This window comes from Heterodontus francisci, chromosome 35, assembly GCF_036365525.1.
Source record: "Heterodontus francisci isolate sHetFra1 chromosome 35, sHetFra1.hap1, whole genome shotgun sequence".
Taxonomy (NCBI): Eukaryota; Metazoa; Chordata; class Chondrichthyes; order Heterodontiformes; family Heterodontidae; genus Heterodontus; species Heterodontus francisci.
Window position 1 is genome coordinate 37,329,620 of NC_090405.1, and position 18,650 is coordinate 37,348,269.

The 18,650-nt window shown below is 47.1% G+C and overlaps 1 protein-coding gene across 3 annotated transcripts in view; it reads left to right on the forward strand.

Annotated features, from left to right (window-relative positions):
- Window positions 1–18,650, forward strand: part of LOC137350617 (AP-3 complex subunit beta-2) — a 197,088-nt gene that overhangs the window by 75,798 nt on the left and 102,640 nt on the right. The window contains exon 1 of one of the 3 annotated variants that reach the window (XM_068015358.1): window positions 12,691–13,610. The exons of the other annotated variants lie outside the window; for them this stretch is intronic. Within the exon in view, the coding sequence (XP_067871459.1) occupies window positions 13,387–13,610 (224 nt within the window). The 5' untranslated portion in view covers window positions 12,691–13,386. Of the gene's footprint in view, window positions 1–12,690; window positions 13,611–18,650 lie in introns of those variants that run through there. 3 annotated transcript variants of the gene reach the window in all.

Below are 18,650 nucleotides of genomic sequence, written 5' to 3' on the forward strand. Positions count from 1 at the left end.
AATCCCACTGTCCTGATCACTCCCAATACCCTTTCATATCCCACCCAGTCTTATCCCACTCTCTTTATCACACCCTGTACCCTTTTATATCCCATGCAGTCTCATCCCACTCTCCTGATCACTGCCAATACCCTTTAATATCCCACCCAGTTTAATCCCACTCTGCTGATCACTCCCTGTACCCTTTAATATCGCACCCAGTCTAATCCCACTCTCTTGATCACTCCCAATACCCTTTAATATCCCACCCAGTTTAATCCCACTCTGCTGATCACTCCCGATACCCTTTAATATCCCACCCAGTCTAATTCCACTCTCCTGATCACTCCCTGTACCCTTTAATATCCCACCCATTCCAATCCCTCTGTCCTGATCACTCCCAATACCCTTTAATATCCCACCCAGTCTCATCCCACTCTCCTGATCACTCCCGATTCCCTTTAATATCCCACCCAGGCTAATCCCACTCTCCTGATCACTCCCAATACCCTTTTCTATCCCACCCAGTCTAATCCCACTCTCCTGATCACTCCCAATACCCTTTAATATCCCACCCAGTCTAATCCCACTCTCCTGATCACTCCCGATACCCTTTCATATCCCACCCAGTCTAATCCCACTGTCCTGATCACACCCGATACCCTTTAATATCCCACCCAGTCTAATCCCACTGTCCTGATCACTCCCTATACCCTTTAATATCCCACCCAGTCTAATCCCACTCTCCTGATCACTCCCGATACCCTTTAATATCCCACTCAGTCTAATTCCACTCTCTTTATCACATCCTGCACCCTTTAATATCCCACCCAGTCTAATCCCACTCTCTTTCTCACACCCTGTACCCTTTAATATCCCACCCAGTCTAATCCCACTCTCTTTATCACACCCTGTACCCTTTAATATCCCACCCAGTCTTGTCCCGCTCTCTTGATCACTCCCAATACCCTTTAATATCCCACCCAGTCTAATCCCACTCTCCTGATCACTCCCCATACCCTTTAATATCCCACCCAGTCTAATCCCACTCTCCTGATCACTGCCGGTACCCTTTAATATCCCACTCAGTCTAATCCCACTCTCCTGATCACTCCCAATACCCTTTAATATCCCACCCAGTCTAATCCCACTCTCCTGATCACTCCCGATACCCTTTAATATCCCACCCAGTTTAATCCCACTCTCCTGATAACTCCCGGTACCCTTTAATATCCCACCCAGTCTAATCCCACTCTCTTTATCACACCCTGTACCCTTTAATATCCCACCCAGTCTAATCCCACTCTCCTGATCACTCCCGATACCCTTTAATATCCCACCCAGTCTAATCCCACTCTCCTGATCACTCCCGATACACTTTAATATCCCACCCAGTCTAATCCCACTCTCCTGATCACTCCCGATACCCTTTAATATCGCACCCAGTTTAATTCCACTCACCTGATCACTCCCGATACACTTTAATATCCCAGCCCGTTTAATTCCACTCTCCTGATCACTCCCGATACCCTTTAATATCCCAGCCCGTTTAATTCCACTCTCCTGATCACTCCCGATACCCTTTAATATCCCACCCAGTCTAATCCCACTCTCCTGATCACTCCCTGTACCCTTTAATATCCCACCCAGTCGAATCCCACTCTCCTGATCACTCCCTGTACCCTTTAATATCCCACCCAGTCTAATCCCACTCTCCTGATCACTCCCGATACCCTTTAATATCCCACCTAGTCTAATCCCACTCTCTTGATCACACCCTGTACCCTTTAATATCCCACCCAGTCTAATCCCACTCTCCTGATCACTCCCGGTACCCTTTAATATCGCACCCAGTCTAATCCCACTCTCCTGATCACTCCTGATACCCTTTAATATCGCACCCAGTCTAATCCCACTCTCCTGATCACTCCCAATACCCTTTAATATCCCACCCAGTCTAATCCCACTCTCCTGATCACTCCCGGTACCCTTTAATATCCCACCCAGTCTAATCCCACTCTCCTGATCACTCCCGATACCCTTTAATATCGCACCCAGTCTAATCCCACTCTCCTGATCACTCCCAATACCCTTTAATATCCCACCCAGTCTAATCCCACTCTCCTGATCACTCCCGGTACCCTTTAATATCCCACCCAGTCTAATCCCACTCTCCTGATCACTCCCGATACCTTTAATATCCCACGCAGTCTAATCCCACTCTCCTGATCACTCCCGATACCCATTAATATCCCACCCATTCTAATCCCACTCTCCTGATCACTCCCGATACCCTTTAATATCCCACCCAGTCTAATCCCACTCTCCTGATCACTCCCAATACCCTTTACTATCCCACTCAGTCTAATCCCACTCTCCTGATCACTCCCAATACCCTTTAATATCCCACACAGTCTAATCCCACTCTCTTGATCACTCCCAATACCCTTTACTATCCCACTCAGTCTAATCCCACTCTCCTGATCACTCCCAATTCCCTTTAATATCCCACCCAGTCTAATCCCACTCTCCTGATCACTCCCGGTACCCTTTAATATCCCACCCAGTCTAATCCCACTCTCCTGATCACTCCCGATACCCATTAATATCCCACCCATTCTAATCCCACTTTCCTGATCACTTCCGATACCCTTTAATATCCCACTCAGTCTAATCCCACTCTCCTGATCACTCCCAATACCCTTTAATATCCCACCCAGTCTAATCCTACTCTCTTGATCACTCCCAATACCCTTTATTATCCCACTCAGTCTAATCCCACTCTCCTGATCTCTCCCAATACCCTTTAATATCCCACCCAGTCTAATCCCACTCTCTTGATCACACCCAATACCATTTAATATCCCACCCAGTCTAATCCCACTCTCCTGATCACGCCCAATAACCTTTAATATCCCACCCAGTCTAATCCCACTCTCCTGATCACTCCCAATACCCTTTAATATCCCACTCAGTCTAATCCCACTCTCCTGATCACTCCCAATACCCTTTAATATCCCACCCAGTCCAATCCCACTCTCCTGATCACTCCCAATACCCTTTAATATCCCACCCAGTCTAATCCCACGCTCTTGATCACTTCCAATACCCTTTAATATCCCACTCAGTCTAATCCCACTCTCCTGATCACTCCCAATACCCTTTAATATCCCACTCAGTCTAATCCCACTCTCCTGATCACTCCCAATACCTTTTAATATCCCACTCAGTCTAATCCCACTCTCCTGATCACTCCCAATACCCTTTAATATCCCACTCAGTCTAATCCCACTCTCCTGATCACTCCCAATACCCTTTAATATCCCACCCAGTCTAATCCCACTCTCTTGATCTCTCCCAATACCCTTTAATATCCCACTCAGTCTAATCCCACTCCCATGATCACTCCCAATACCCTTTAATTTCCCACTCAGTCTAATCCCACTCTCCTGATCACTCCCAATACCCTTTAATATCCCACCCAGTCTAATCCCACTGTCGTGATCACTCCCTGTACCCTTTAATATCCCACCCAGTGTTATCCCACTCTCTTTATCACACCCTGTACCCTTTAATTTCCCACGCAGTCTAATCCCACTCTCCTGATCACTCCCAATACCCTTTAATATCCCACCCAGTCTAATCCCACTGTCCTGATCATTCCCAATACCCTTTAATATCCCACCCAGTCTTATCCCACTCTCTTTATCACACCCTGTACCCTTTTATATCCCATGCAGTCTCATCCCACTCTCCTGATCACTCCCAATACCCTTTAATATCCCACCCAGTCTAATCCCACTCTCCTGATCACTCCCGGTACCCTTTAATATCCCACCCAGTCTAATCCCACTCTCCTGATCACTCCCGATACCCTTTAATATCCCACGCAGTCTAATCCCACTCTCCTGATCACTCCCGATACCCATTAATATCCCACCCATTCTAATCCCACTCTCCTGATCACTCCCGATACCCTTTAATATCCCACTCAGTCCAATCCCACTCTCCTGATCACTCCCAATACCCTTTAATATCCCACCCAGTCTAATCCCACTCTCTTGATCACTCCCAATACCCTTTAATATCCCACTCAGTCTAATCCCACTCTCCTGATCTCTCCCAATACCCTTTAATATCCCACCCAGTCTAATCCCACTCTCTTGATCACACCCAATACCCTTTAATATCCCACCCAGTCTAATCCCACTCTCCTGATCACGCCCAATAACCTTTAATATCCCACCCAGTCTAATCCCACTCTCCTGATCACTCCCAATACCCTTTAATATCCCACTCAGTCTAATCCCACTCTCCTGATCACTCCCAATACCCTTTAATATCCCACCCAGTCTAATCCCACGCTCTTGATCACTTCCAATACCCTTTAATATCCCACTCAGTCTAATCCCACTCTCCTGATCACTCCCAATACCCTTTAATATCCCACTCAGTCTAATCCCACTCTCCTGATCACTCCCAATACCCTTTAATATACCACCCAGTCTAATCCCACTCTCTTGATCTCTCCCAATACCCTTTAATATCCCACTCAGTCTAATCCCACTCCCATGATCACTCCCAATACCCTTTAATTTCCCACTCAGTCTAATCCCACTCTCCTGATCACTCCCAATACCCTTTAATATCCCACCCAGTCTAATCCCACTGTCGTGATCACTCCCTGTACCCTTTAATATCCCACCCAGTGTTATCCCACTCTCTTTATCACACCCTGTGCCCTTTAATTTCCCACGCAGTCTAATCCCACTCTCCTGATCACTCCCAATACCCTTTAATATCCCACCCAGTCTAATCCCACTGTCCTGATCACTCCCAATACCCTTTAATATCCCACCCAGTCTTATCCCACTCTCTTTATCACACCCTGTACCCTTTTATATCCCATGCAGTCTCATCCCACTCTCCTGATCACTCCCGATACCCATTAATATCCCACCCATTCTAATCCCACTCTCCTGATCACTCCCGATACCCTTTAATATCCCACTCAGTCTAATCCCACTCTCCTGATCACTCCCAATACCCTTTAATATCCCACCCAGTCTAATCCTACTCTCTTGATCACTCCCAATACCCTTTAATATCCCACTCAGTCTAATCCCACTCTCCTGATCTCTCCCAATACCCTTTAATATCCCACCCAGTCTAATCCCACTCTCTTGATCACACCCAATACCCTTTAATATCCCACCCAGTCTAATCCCACTCTCCTGATCACGCCCAATAACCTTTAATATCCCACCCAGTCTAATCCCACTCTCCTGATCACTCCCAATACCCTTTAATATCCCACTCAGTCTAATCCCACTCTCCTGATCACTCCCAATACCCTTTAATATCCCACCCAGTCCAATCCCACTCTCCTGATCACTCCCAATACCCTTTAATATCCCACCCAGTCTAATCCCACGCTCTTGATCACTTCCAATACCCTTTAATATCCCACCCAGTCCAATCCCACTCTCCTGATCACTCCCAATACCCTTTAATATCCCACTCAGTCTAATCCCACTCTCCTGATCACTCCCAATACCCTTTAATATCCCACCCAGTCCAATCCCACTCTCCTGATCACTCCCAATACCCTTTAATATCCCACCCAGTCTAATCCCACGCTCTTGATCACTTCCAATACCCTTTAATATCCCACCCAGTCCAATCCCACTCTCCTGATCACTCCCAATACCCTTTAATATCCCACTCAGTCTAATCCCACTCTCCTGATCACTCCCAATACCCTTTAATATCCCACTCAGTCTAATCCCACTCTCCTGATCACTCCCAATACCTTTTAATATCCCACTCAGTCTAATCCCACTCTCCTGATCACTCCCAATACCCTCTAATATCCCAATCAGTCTAATCCCACTCTCCTGATCACTCCCAATACCCTTTAATATCCCACCCAGTCTAATCCCACTCTCTTGATCTCTCCCAATACCCTTTAATATCCCACTCAGTGTAATCCCACTCCCATGATCACTCCCAATACCCTTTAATTTCCCACTCAGTCTAATCCCACTCTCCTGATCACTCCCAATACCCTTTAATATCCCACCCAGTCTAATCCCACTGTCGTGATCACTCCCTGTACCCTTTAATATCCCACCCAGTGTTATCCCACTCTCTTTATCACACCCTGTACCCTTTAATTTCCCACGCAGTCTAATCCCACTCTCCTGATCACTCCCAATACCCTTTAATATCCCACCCAGTCTAATCCCACTCTCCTGATCACTCCCGGTACCCTTTAATATCCCACCCAGTCTAATCCCACTCTCCTGATCACTCCCTATACCCTTTAATATCCCACGCAGTCTAATCCCACTCTCCTGATCACTCCCGATACCCATTAATATCCCACCCATTCTAATCCCACTCTCCTGATCACTCCCGATACCCTTTAATATCCCACTCAGTCTAATCCCACTCTCCTGATCACTCCCAATACCCTTTAGTATCCCACCCAGTCTAATCCCACGCTCTTGATCACTTCCAATACCCTTTAATATCCCACTCAGTCTAATCCCACTCTCCTGATCACTCCCAATACCCTTTAATATCCCACTCAGTCTAATCCCACTCTCCTGATCACTCCCAATACCATTTAATATCCCACTCAGTCTAATCCCACTCTCCTGATCACTCCCAATACCCTTTAATATCCCACTCAGTCTAATCCCACTCTCCTGATCACTCCCAATACCCTTTAATATCCCACTCAGTCTAATCCCACTCTCCTGATCACTCCCAATACCCTTTAATATCCCACCCAGTCTAATCCCACTCTCTTGATCTCTCCCAATACCCTTTAATATCCCACTCAGTCTAATCCCACTCCCATGATCACTCCCAATACCCTTTAATTTCCCACTCAGTCTAATCCCACTCTCCTGATCACTCCCAATACCCTTTAATATCCCACCCAGTCTAATCCCACTGTCGTGATCACTCCCTGTACCCTTTAATATCCCACCCAGTGTTATCCCACTCTCTTTATCACACCCTGTACCCTTTAATTTCCCACGCAGTCTAATCCCACTCTCCTGATCACTCCCAATACCCTTTAATATCCCACCCAGTCTAATCCCACTGTCCTGATCACTCCCAATACCCTTTAATATCCCACCCAGTCTTATCCCACTCTCTTTATCACACCCTGTACCCTTTTATATCCCATGCAGTCTCATCCCACTCTCCTGATCACTCCCAATACCCTTTAATATCCCACCCAGTTTAATCCCACTCTGCTGATCACTCCCTGTACCCTTTAATATCGCACCCAGTCTAATCCCACTCTCTTGATCACTCCCGATACCCTTTAATATCCCACCCAGTCTAATTCCACTCTCCTGATCACTCCCTGTACCCTTTAATATCCCACCCATTCCAATCCCTCTGTCCTGATCACTCCCAATACCCTTTAATATCCCACCCAGTCTCATCCCACTCTCCTGATCACTCCCGATTCCCTTTAATATCCCACCCAGTCTAATCCCACTCTCCTGATCACTCCCAATACCCTTTTCTATCCCACCCAGTCTAATCCCACTCTCCTGATCACTCCCAATACCCTTTAATATCCCACCCAGTCTAATCCCACTCTCCTGATCACTCCCAATACCCTTTAATATCCCACCCAGTCTCATCCCACTCTCTTGATCACTCCCGATACCCTTTAATATCCCACCCAGTCTAATCCCACTCTCTTGATCACTCCCGATACCCTTTAATATCCCACCCAGTCTAATCCCACTCTCCGGATCACACCCGATACCCTTTAATATCCCACCCAGTCTAATCCCACTCTCCTGAGCACACCCTGTACCCTTTAATATCGCACCCAGTCTACTCCCTCTCTCCTGCTCACTCCCTGTACCCTTTAATATCCCACCCAGTCTAATCCCACTCTCATGATCACTCCCGGTACCCTTTAATATCCCACCCAGTCTAATCCCACTCTCATGAGCACACCCTGTACCCTTTAATATCGCACCCAGTCTACTCCCTCTCTCCTGCTCACTCCCTGTACCCTTTAATATCCCACCCAGTCTAATCCCACTCTCATGATCACACCCTGTACCCTTTAATATCCCACCGAGTCTAATCCCACTCTCATGATCACACCCTGTACCCTTTAATATCCCACCCAGTCTAATCCCACTCTCCTGATCACACCCTGTACCCTTTAATCTCCCACCGAGTCTAATCCCATTCTCATGATCACACCCTGTACCCTTTAATATCCCACCCAGTCTAATCCCACTCTCATGATCACACCCTGTACCCTTTAATATCCCACCCAGTCTAATCCCACTCTCATGATCACACCCTGTACCCTTTAATATCCCACCGAGTCTAATCCCACTCTCATGATCACACCCTGTACCCTTTAATATCCCACCCAGTCTAATCCCACTCTCCTGATCACTCCCAATACCCTTTAATATCCCACCCACTTTAATGCCTCTCTCCTGCTCACTCCCTGTCCCCTTTAATATCCCACCCAGTTTATTCCCACTCTCTTGATCACTCATCATATGCTTTAATCTTCCCCCTTTCCAAGCAGCAAATGTAGTTCTCTTTTAAGAGAAGCTATGGACTCTGCTTCAGCTTGTGGCCTTGGATTCCACATTCTGACCACCCCTGAGTAAAAACGTTTTAGGTAACCTCACCTTGAATTCTTTTGTGACCTCTTGTGCCCTCTTGTGATAGAATGAGTGAGTGTGGGAAACAATCTGTTACCATTTAGCTGCTCACAACCCTTGGTAATCAGAAAGACCTGCTATCAAGTCACCTCTCCACTCCAGCTAATAAAAGCCTTAACTCCCCAAGTTTCTTTCTAAGTGTAACCACTCAGTGTGCTAACATTCTGCTTTATATGTGCTGCGCCATTTTTTTTGTACTGTTGCAAAATTACACAATACCCCAGCTGTGGTCTAACTTGCACAAGGTGCCTCGATTTTTGTATCTTTTGTATCTAGCTTCTGTTTTCCCTTTCATGGCCTTACTGCTTGTGCTGCCACCTTTTAATGATCTGTGTCCTGCAGATGAAGATCCCTGTGCTGTTCTTTTCTAGTCCAAAGTCTTCCATTTGGTGTGTCCGTCCTTTCCTTACTCTTCATTCCAAAGTGTATTTACACATTTTTCTGTATTTGAGCTAGTATCAGTAAACGTGGTTACGAAGCTGTCGGATCGTTGTTTAAACCCATCTGGTTCACTAATGTCCGTTCAGGGAAGGAAATCTGCCATCCTTACCTGGTTTGGCCTACACGTGACTCCAGTACCACACTAATATGGTTGTCTCCTAACTGCCCTCTGAAAGGACCAAGCAGCTGTATCAAACTGCTTCGGTGTTTCAAGATCTACCTTCAAGTGGCACTTTATCAAAATCTTTTCAAACTCCATATAAACTGCATCCCTATCCTCTATTAATTCAGAGAATTCTCTAAGGTTGATTAGTAGGGCTTGTGTAAACAACCGTACCAACTGGCTTGACTATTTCATAATTTGCCGATGATACCAAACTTGGAGGTGTGGCAAACGGTGAGGATGATACCAATCGACTGCAGCAGGACACAGGCTAGCAGAATGGGCAGACAAGTGTGAGGTGATGCATTATGACAGAAGGGATAGCTGGAGGCAATATGGACTAAATGGTACAGTTCTAAAAAGTGTGCCAGGACAGAGAGACCTAGGATTTCATGTGAATGGATCCTTGAAGATGACAGGACTACAGAGAGAGTGGTTGGCAAAGCGTACGGGATCTTGGGCTTCATAAATAGAGGCATAGAGTACAAAAGCAGGGAAGTTGTGCCGAACCTGTATAAGGCCACAACCAGAGTATTGCATCCAGATCTGGTCACCACACCTCAGGAAGGATGTGAGGGGCCTTGAGAGGGTGCAGAGGAGATTTACCAGAATGGTTCCAGGGTTGAGGGATTTTAGCTGTAAAGTTAGGTTGGAGAAGCTGTGATTGTTCTCCTTGGAGCAAAGGAGATTGAGGGGAGATTTGATAGAGATGTACAAGATTATGACAGGTTTAAATAAGGTAGACAAAGAAAAGCTGCTTCCATTAGCTGATGGTACATGGACTGGAGGACACAGAATCAAGGTTTTGGGCAAGAGATACAGGGGAGATGTGAGGCAGAACTTTTTTACACAGCGAGTGGTAACGGAACTCACTGTCTACAAGGTTGGTGGAAGTGGCGACAATGAACGATTTCAAAAGGAGATTGGATGGGCACTTGAGGGAAATAAACTTACAGGGCTACAGGGATAGAGGTGGGGAATGGGACTGACTGGATTGCTCTACAGAGAACTGGCATGGACTCGATGGGCTGAATGGCCTCCTTCTGTGCTGTTATGACTAGCTCACGACTTTGGGTGTTTAGTATTTTAACCTCATAATAGTTCTTCAATAACTGAAGTATGACCAACGTGCTTATCATTTCTTTGCATTATCCTAGTCTCTTGCTTTTGGGAGCTTGCTGTGCACAATTTTGCTGCTGGGTTTTCTCGAGCTACAACAGTGACTACACTTCAGAAGTACTTCCCTGGTTGTAAAGTGCTTTGGGGCGTCCTGAGGCCATGAAAGGCACTATATAAATGCAACTCTTTCTTACCTTGTGTTTTGCCAACACAGGCAGGAACTGTTCAGGTGACTTTTTGAAAATACTCTGGCAGGTTCTACCACATAAAACCTGGCGGTGGTGTTTCTGCTTCTTGGCACCAGTAATATTGGCACAATCTGGGCAGAATTGGCCGCAAAAGATCAGGGAATTTTTAAAAGCATGAGTTATACCCATTTTCTGAGGGCCACAGACATCAGTAGCCACATTTGAAAAACTTTTAATCTCAAAAAACATTAGAATTACTGAGGAACTGACCGATGAAACTATTAAATTGTTGAGTCCAGTTCTTTTTTGTTAAAAGAAAGTGATTTTAAATCTGGTTAGTCACAGGTGGAGGGCTGGACACTTACTAAAAATCCTTATTATTGGCGGTAAACCCATTTTCAGCTGAATTAATAAAACTGCTCTGGGTTGCTACTCTTAAATACATCAGAGAAAACTTCTTAAGGCTAAGAGGGAAAACAGAAACAGTTCCATTCTTTTATGCTGCCCGATTGCGCTGGATGTTTGAAGATTTTGGTCTTTGTGGTTATGCGAATGAATTTTTGTGGAAGCCTAAAGTCCACCCTGACCAGCTGAGTTTTGATCGCATTTTAGAAGCATTTGTCTATTTGTGCCCAAAGCAGAAACTCAATGCCCTGATAAATAGACCAGAAACAGTTTGGGAAGTGGGTTCATTCTTGCCACTTCCACGTGTTGCCGATCACATCTGTAAGGTGGCACAAGTCAGCGGTCTGACGTGGGGACTCCCGCCCACTGGGCCTGGCTCTGATCGGACTATGCCCGCTACTGGCACCTAATGATCTGCATTCCCTTCGGGTTCCGGTGGGCAGTTACGTCTGTTGCTGCCACACAGACAAACAACAGGGGGCGTCACCATCCCTTCCCACCCACACAGTCTGAAACTGAGCTTGAGGACAGAATGGGGTCAACAGCATCAGGGTTAATGTCAGGATGACGGGTTATCAAGCAAACTTGTTGCAAGGTCTCACTCAACCAATGCCATTGCTAAGACCACCTATTTCCACCTCCTGTAACATTGCCCGACTTCACCCCATCTCAGTTCATCTGTTGTTGAAACCCTCATTCATGCCTTTGTTACCTCCAGGCTTGACTATTCCAATGCCCTCCTGGCTGGTCTCCCACATTCTACCCTCTGTAACCCTGAGGTCATCCACAGCACTGCAGCCTGTGTGCTAACTCGCACCAACGTCCTGTTCACCCATCGCCCCTGTGTTCGCTGACCTACATTGGCTCCCGGATAAGAAACGCCTCAATTTTAAAATTCTCATCCTTGTTTTCAAATCCCTCCATGGCCTCTCCCCTCCCTATCTCTATAAACTCCTCCAGCCCCACAACCCTGCGAGATATCTCCGCTCCTCAAAATCAGGCCTCTTGAGCATCCCTGATTTTACTAATTCTGACGTTGGTGGCTGTGCCTCCAGTTGCCTTGGGCCCCAAGCTCTGGAATTCCCACCCTGTACCACTCTGCCTCTCTACCTCGCTTTCCTCCTTTAAGACACTCCATAACATCAAAAGGCTATATAAATACAAGTTATTGTTGTTGTTGTTGCTTAATGTTTTGGGCCTGGCAGAAACAAAAGCATTTGGGGCTGCAAGCAGAGTGGGATTGGCAGGGCCTCACATGGAGCTTGTAATACAGCAGCTCTGTGTCCCAGATTGTGCCATTAAACAGTAACTTTCTGCTCTGAATGAAGACAGTAGCTCTGAGCAGGCAGGGTGTAACACTGTCTGATCGGAGGCTCCACCCTGTGGAGGAGACTGAATGAATCTCCTTCTGACAGTTGCATTATCAGCTTGAAGGAGTGCATGTGTGTGTGTTTCTGTGGTCTGTATCTATGTGTGCAGAGAAGGGTGTCTGATTTCTCCGGGCAGCCTATGGTGTAATGTTTTCCCCCCCTGGCTCGGGGCCGGGATGTGATGTGATGTGATGTGAAGGAGGTCTGTGGGTGGGAGGCTGCTGCTCACACTGCGATTGCTGACTCACACGTCAGTGGGAGGGGAGGGGAGAGCCTGTAAACGTGGCTGAGAAAGTGGAAGCAGAAAGACAGGGGCTGTGAGTGAGAAGCAGCTGAGAGAAAGAGGCAGAAAGAGAGAACGCAGATGCATAGAGATAGAGAGACTGACAGGGAAGGGAGACTGATAGAGAGGGGCAGATACACACACACACACACACGCACAGGAAAACAAGGCAGAGAGACTGTCACAGATAAATAGAGAAAGACGTATACACACACACAAACAGGCAGATAAAGAGACTGAGAGAGAGAGACTGACAGAGAGACAGATATATACACACAAACACACACACACGCACAGGAAAACAAGGCAGAGAGACAGTCACAGATAGAGAAAGGTACACACACACACACACACACACACACACACACACACACACACACACACACACACACACACACACACACAGACTGATAGTGAGAGAGACAGACACACACATACAAAAAAGCAAAGGGACAAAGAGAGAGACACGGACAGAGAGGCAAAGACTGATATTGAGAAACAGACACACACATAGAGAGAAAAAAACAGAGAGACAGATAAAGAGAAAAAGAGAGAGAGAGCAGAATAACAAAGGCACAAAGAAGGAGTTGGGCGATTTATGTTCTGCTGAGCCTCCATTGCTCCAGAATCTGCTCCAAGTGAATTCCTGCACTTAGTTCCGGGCGAACAGCCTGTTGCAGTGACCAGAGAGTGGAAGCAGCCGAGGATGAAGCCGATGCAGAGGTTGCTGCAGCTCCCGGTGACGGCCATCAACCTGATTAAACCACTGTGCCAGGAGGAAACCAAGAGCCCGGTGCTGAGCTCGGAGGGTGGCCAACAGAACTGGTATAACGCGGTGCAGCCGGACGAGCTGAAACTGCTGAAAGCCTCACCGGAGCCCGAGCACCAGGGGGATGAGCCGGGTGAACTGGGCCAGGCGCAACCCATCCGGTAGGAGACTGGCGGCGGGCAGGTGCGGCGGGGTGACCGACTGTGTGGCAAAGGCCAATCTTCCCTTGAATTTTTTTTTTGCGGGACGGGTGCGCGGGCGATTTGTTTAAATGCGCAGTCCCTTTAAATGTTTTTTTGCGGGGTAGCAGACGCGCTGTAATTTTAAAGGGGCCGACTTGTGCACAGCCTACGCGGGAACTTTCGGCTTGCTTTGTGACTGATTTCGGGAGCATTGAGTTTCCTCCCCCCACCAGCCTCTTACCTCCAACCCCCGCCCCCCCCTCCCCCATCCCATCTCCAGATCTACGACCCTCCGAGATCTCTGCGTTCCCCTGATTCGGGCCCCTTGAGTATCCCCGATTTTAATCGCTCCACCACTGGCGGCCGAGCCTTCAACTGCCTGGACCCTAAACTCTGGAATTCCCTTCCTAAACATCTTTACCTCTCCTCCTCGTAAGACGTCTCTTTAAAACCTACATCTTTGACCTGGCTTTTGGCCATCTGTCCTAATGTCCCCTCATGTGGCTTGGTGTCACATCTTGCTTTATAATGTACTTGTGAAGCGCCTTGGGGTCTTTTTATTCTGTTAAAGGTGCTATATAAATATAAGTTGTTGTTGCTTCATGTTCTGGAACTGGCGGAAACAAGCGCCTGCTGTTCCGTGGATGCAAGCGGGCAGTGGGATTAACAGGGGCTCACACCGAGCTTGCGATACAGCACCTGTGTGTCTCAGACTGATCAGTAACTTTCCGCTCCGAATGAAGACAGTCAGCGGGGGAGGGGGGAGAGGCTGTGACCCTCTGGAGTTAGACTCAACTAACTTCCCTCTGACAGACTGGATCACAGGTAAAGGGACTTGCATTTATATAGCGCCTTGTCGTCACCACCACACGACATCACAAAGCACTTTGAAACTCTCTTTTTGAAGTGCAGTCTCTGTTGTAATGCAGGAAATGCACCAGCAGATTTGCGCACAGCAAGCTCCCACAAACGGCAATATGGTAACGAGCAGATAGTCAGTTTTTATGCTGTCCATTGAGGGGGTAAATATGGAGCAGACAGTGGGGGATGGGCTCCTGTTCGAAATAGTGCCATGGGATCCTGTGCACCCACCTGGGTCAGCAGCTCAGTTTAATGTCTCCGACAGACGACAGCACTCCCTCAGTTCCACATTGGAGCACCAGCTTAGATTTGTGTTCAGATCTCCAGAGGGGGAACTCAAACCCACAAGTTTCTGACTCAGTGGTGGGAGTAAGCCACAGCTGATCCGCTGTTGCCGAGGCCTCATTTATCCTTTGTATTTTGTGCGCTGTATTGTGCTCTTGAAACCGACTCCAGCCTGCGTTACACTCGGTAACGGTTCCACACTGAGTGTTAGTTTCATTCATGTTTTTTTTTCTTTACGGCAAGCCATTCATTTGTTGGTGCTAGGTTCCATGGCAGATTGTAGCCAACAGTGGACTCGCGCAGTCCAGTCACGCAATCGGAAATGATACTGAGTTCATTTGATTAGATGTTGCAGGGAAATCACAAACTGTGCCTGGGGAGCTGGGAGTAAGTAACAACACTGAAATAACTGTGAGAACTTACACAGAGTGGGCCATTCAGCCCCTCAAGCCTGTTCCACCATTCCATTAGATTGTAGCTGATCAGTACCATCCCTTTCGAATGCCCAAGTACGTTACAGTCAATGAATTACTTTTTGAAGTGGGGCGCTGGTGTAATATAGGCAAGCACAGTTTATGCACAGCAAGCTCCCAAATCAATGAACAGCTAATCTGTTTTGATGTCATTTGGATAAATATCGGCCAGGATAGCGGGGAGAACTCCTCATCTCTTCGGATCGCATTATGTGAACACCTCTGCTTCGAATGGTGCTGCGGGATGTTTTACAACTGCCTGAATAGATAGGTGGGACCCGAACCAAGAGACGCACCTCTGACAGTGCAGCACTCCGACAGTAGGGCACTGGAATGTCAGCTTGCATTCTGTGCTGAAGACTCTGGAGGGAGGGGCTCGAATCCATGACCGACTGACTCTGAGGCAAGAGAGCTACCAGACGTGACGCTGACATTCAATGAGGTGTATTTCTAGTTAGATACTGACTGTTTTCTATTTTAAAGAACAACTGTATGGTTTAGCGAGAAACAGCAAAAGGAGAAAATCTTTACAAGTGCACTTGCCTGAGGAATTCTTGCCCCACAGTGTCTCTGTCCCACATAAAGGCATATGGTGCAGGGGGAAATTACTCACTGATGCACTTTGGGGTGTTTTTTTAAACTCCCCCCCTCCCCACAACCCCAGAAAAGCCTGGCCTGTGCTATCATTCCACTACAATCAGAACCACCTTATTGTAGAACCTCCAATTCAGAGCCAGAACAACGTCTATCAGCAGCTATTCCACGTTTCTGACCACACTAAGCTTTACACGGGCCTGATCATCTTCACTACTCCAGCATTCAGTCCACGGTCACAGTCATGTTGCTATCACTTCCAGCTTAAACTGTCAGACCCACACCACACATTTAAATCTACAGTGAGATAAAGAGGGCGGCAATTAACTGGAAGGCACTGCAAGCCTGTTGTATTTCTCAGAATATCCATTAACATTCCCCATAACTGTAATAACCAGCACAAAGTACAGTTTGTCACATTACTTTATATAGAAAATAGGATAATATATTACTTCCTGTATAAGTTGCGAATAGGTTGGTTGTCATGGCACCAGTGAGACACTTAACACTGCCTTTCAGGTCTGGTACTACCCGTATAGCAAACCTTCCCTTTTTTCTTCATTCAATTTTGGCGTTAGTTTTTCTATTTGTGTGTGTTTTTTTTCAGAAGGGTATCAGTGCTGAGGAGAATTCATATCCAGTTGTCTGGTCATTGTCCAGTTCTCTCTGGTCACCGAGTACTTGGCGCTGATCTGAGGCGTTGGAGGTTGCAGAACGATGATTTTGCCCTGCAGGCCGTGGTTTATTTTCCAGTTGAGAGGCCTCGACCAGCAGTTTCCTCAACAGGACTGTCAGAAAATTAAGATTAATCTGGACCCCTACTGCGAGCAAACCCTCTTGCAGAAAATCATAGGGGCATTGGAAAACAAAATTATGTTTAATGTCATATTCTTGGCAAATCAGTTGCAGAAATACCGGGGGAGAAATGGCTGTTTTTGCAGGAGGTGGAAGGTCCTGTGATGAAGCCTCCTAGAATACGGCCAACCAGAGTTGACAACCCAGTTATCGGGCCTGCATTTCAAATCTGGTTTCCTGTCACAAGGCCCTGTTATTAGCCAATGCAGCCCATGGGTTATTATCCGTTGAGCAAAGATTCCTTCTTGAGTTCATTCCACAGAGGCATTCGGCGATCAGTGCCTTTCCACCTCAGTGCAACCCAAGGGAAACTTTTAACCACAAGCTGTTATATCAGCCAGTTTCTGAGAAGAAAATGACCCACTGACCTTGAAAAATGGTTTCATTTATCAAGTGTTTATCCTGCTGTGGATCAAACACTGAGTCAGTGGGGTGGGGTGGGGGAGGGGCAGTGGGATGGCGGGGGAGGTGAAAACATACACTGTGTACGTAGGTCTCCTCGAGTCAGGGTCAAACAGTGTTTCAGCAAGCGAGGGTGGATCTGCACAATATCTTTGTGTGAATTGTCTGCTCAGGGTCAAATATTTTGCTGAAGGCGCCTTTTCGCCAAGTCGAAGATAAAATCCCGCAGTTAGGAACAGGAGGAGGCCGTTCAGCCCCTCAAGCCTGCCATCCCATTCATTTCGCTTATGGCTGATCCGTACCCCCAGCTTCCATTTACCTGCTTTAGCTCCATATCACTCAATGTCCTTACCTGACAAAAATTGATCGACCTCGGTCCTGAAAATGTCAGTCGACCCAACACCTGCGGCATTTTTGGGGGCAGGAGTTCCAGATTTCCGCGAGCCTTTGTGTGGTAAAAGTGCTTTCTGATTTCCCTCAAAAATGGCTTAACTCTAATGTTGAGATTATACCCCCTTGTTCTCCATTTTCCCCCACAAGGGGAACTAGTTTCTTGGTTATCTACCCCGTCATAGCCTTTTAATATTTTAAACGCAGCAGCGTCTCCTTTTTTCACATTGCAACAGCGATCAAGTTGAACCTCTCTCACTCCGTTTACATGTTGGAACTTTTCCAAACAGGTACTGACTCCCTGGAGTGGAATACATCCCACTTGGCATGAGGGACTGAGGTTGTGTGCTGTTGGGAGGCGATATAAGCACATGGGCTGAGGTGATGCGTTTCGTACACGGCCGGAGATAGAACTGTCCCAGGAAATGTCCATGAGTCAACAAAGCCAGGCAATTCCATTTTAAGACCATAACAAGCTGGGGGGGGAGCAGTTTAATCTCAGGAAGAAACTCGGGAATAACAATATCATGAAAGAATCGAGAATTTGCGATTCTATAGCATCCGTCATAACCTCTGAAACATCCCAAAGTGCTTTACAATCAATTGAGTACCTTTTTGACGTGTAGCCATTGTTGTCCTGCAGGAAACTGTGCACAGCCAAGCTCCCACAGACAGCTGTGAGATAATGATCTGTTTTTTTATGATATTAGTTGAGGGATAAGAATTGGCCAGCACTCCCCTGCTCTTTGAAGTAGTGTTATGGGATCTTTCCCACCTACCCAAGAAGGCAGACGGGGTCTCGGTTTAATGTCGTAAGGGAATACAGATCAGTGAGCAAACCTGTGAAATTTAAAATGGATGTGAGAAGCTCACCGTGAGTGGTGTGAAATAGCTAAGGGTGAAGTTCTCGGCCTGGATTTTTGTGCAGGAAGCTGTGCTCCCGGCACCGGTCCGCAAAGGCAGGGGGAACCCCACCTCTGCAATTTTTCGGCCCCCTGGAACGATCCTCCAATCACTTGGGGTCAATGTTTCAGGAGGCGGGATCCTCGTCCCTTTAAAGAGCCAATGAGAGGGCCAGCAGCTCGAAAGTATCGACAGTGCCACTGGGAGCGGTGGCCACTGCCAGTACTGCAGAGGCTCCGGACCCAGGCCCAGAGCC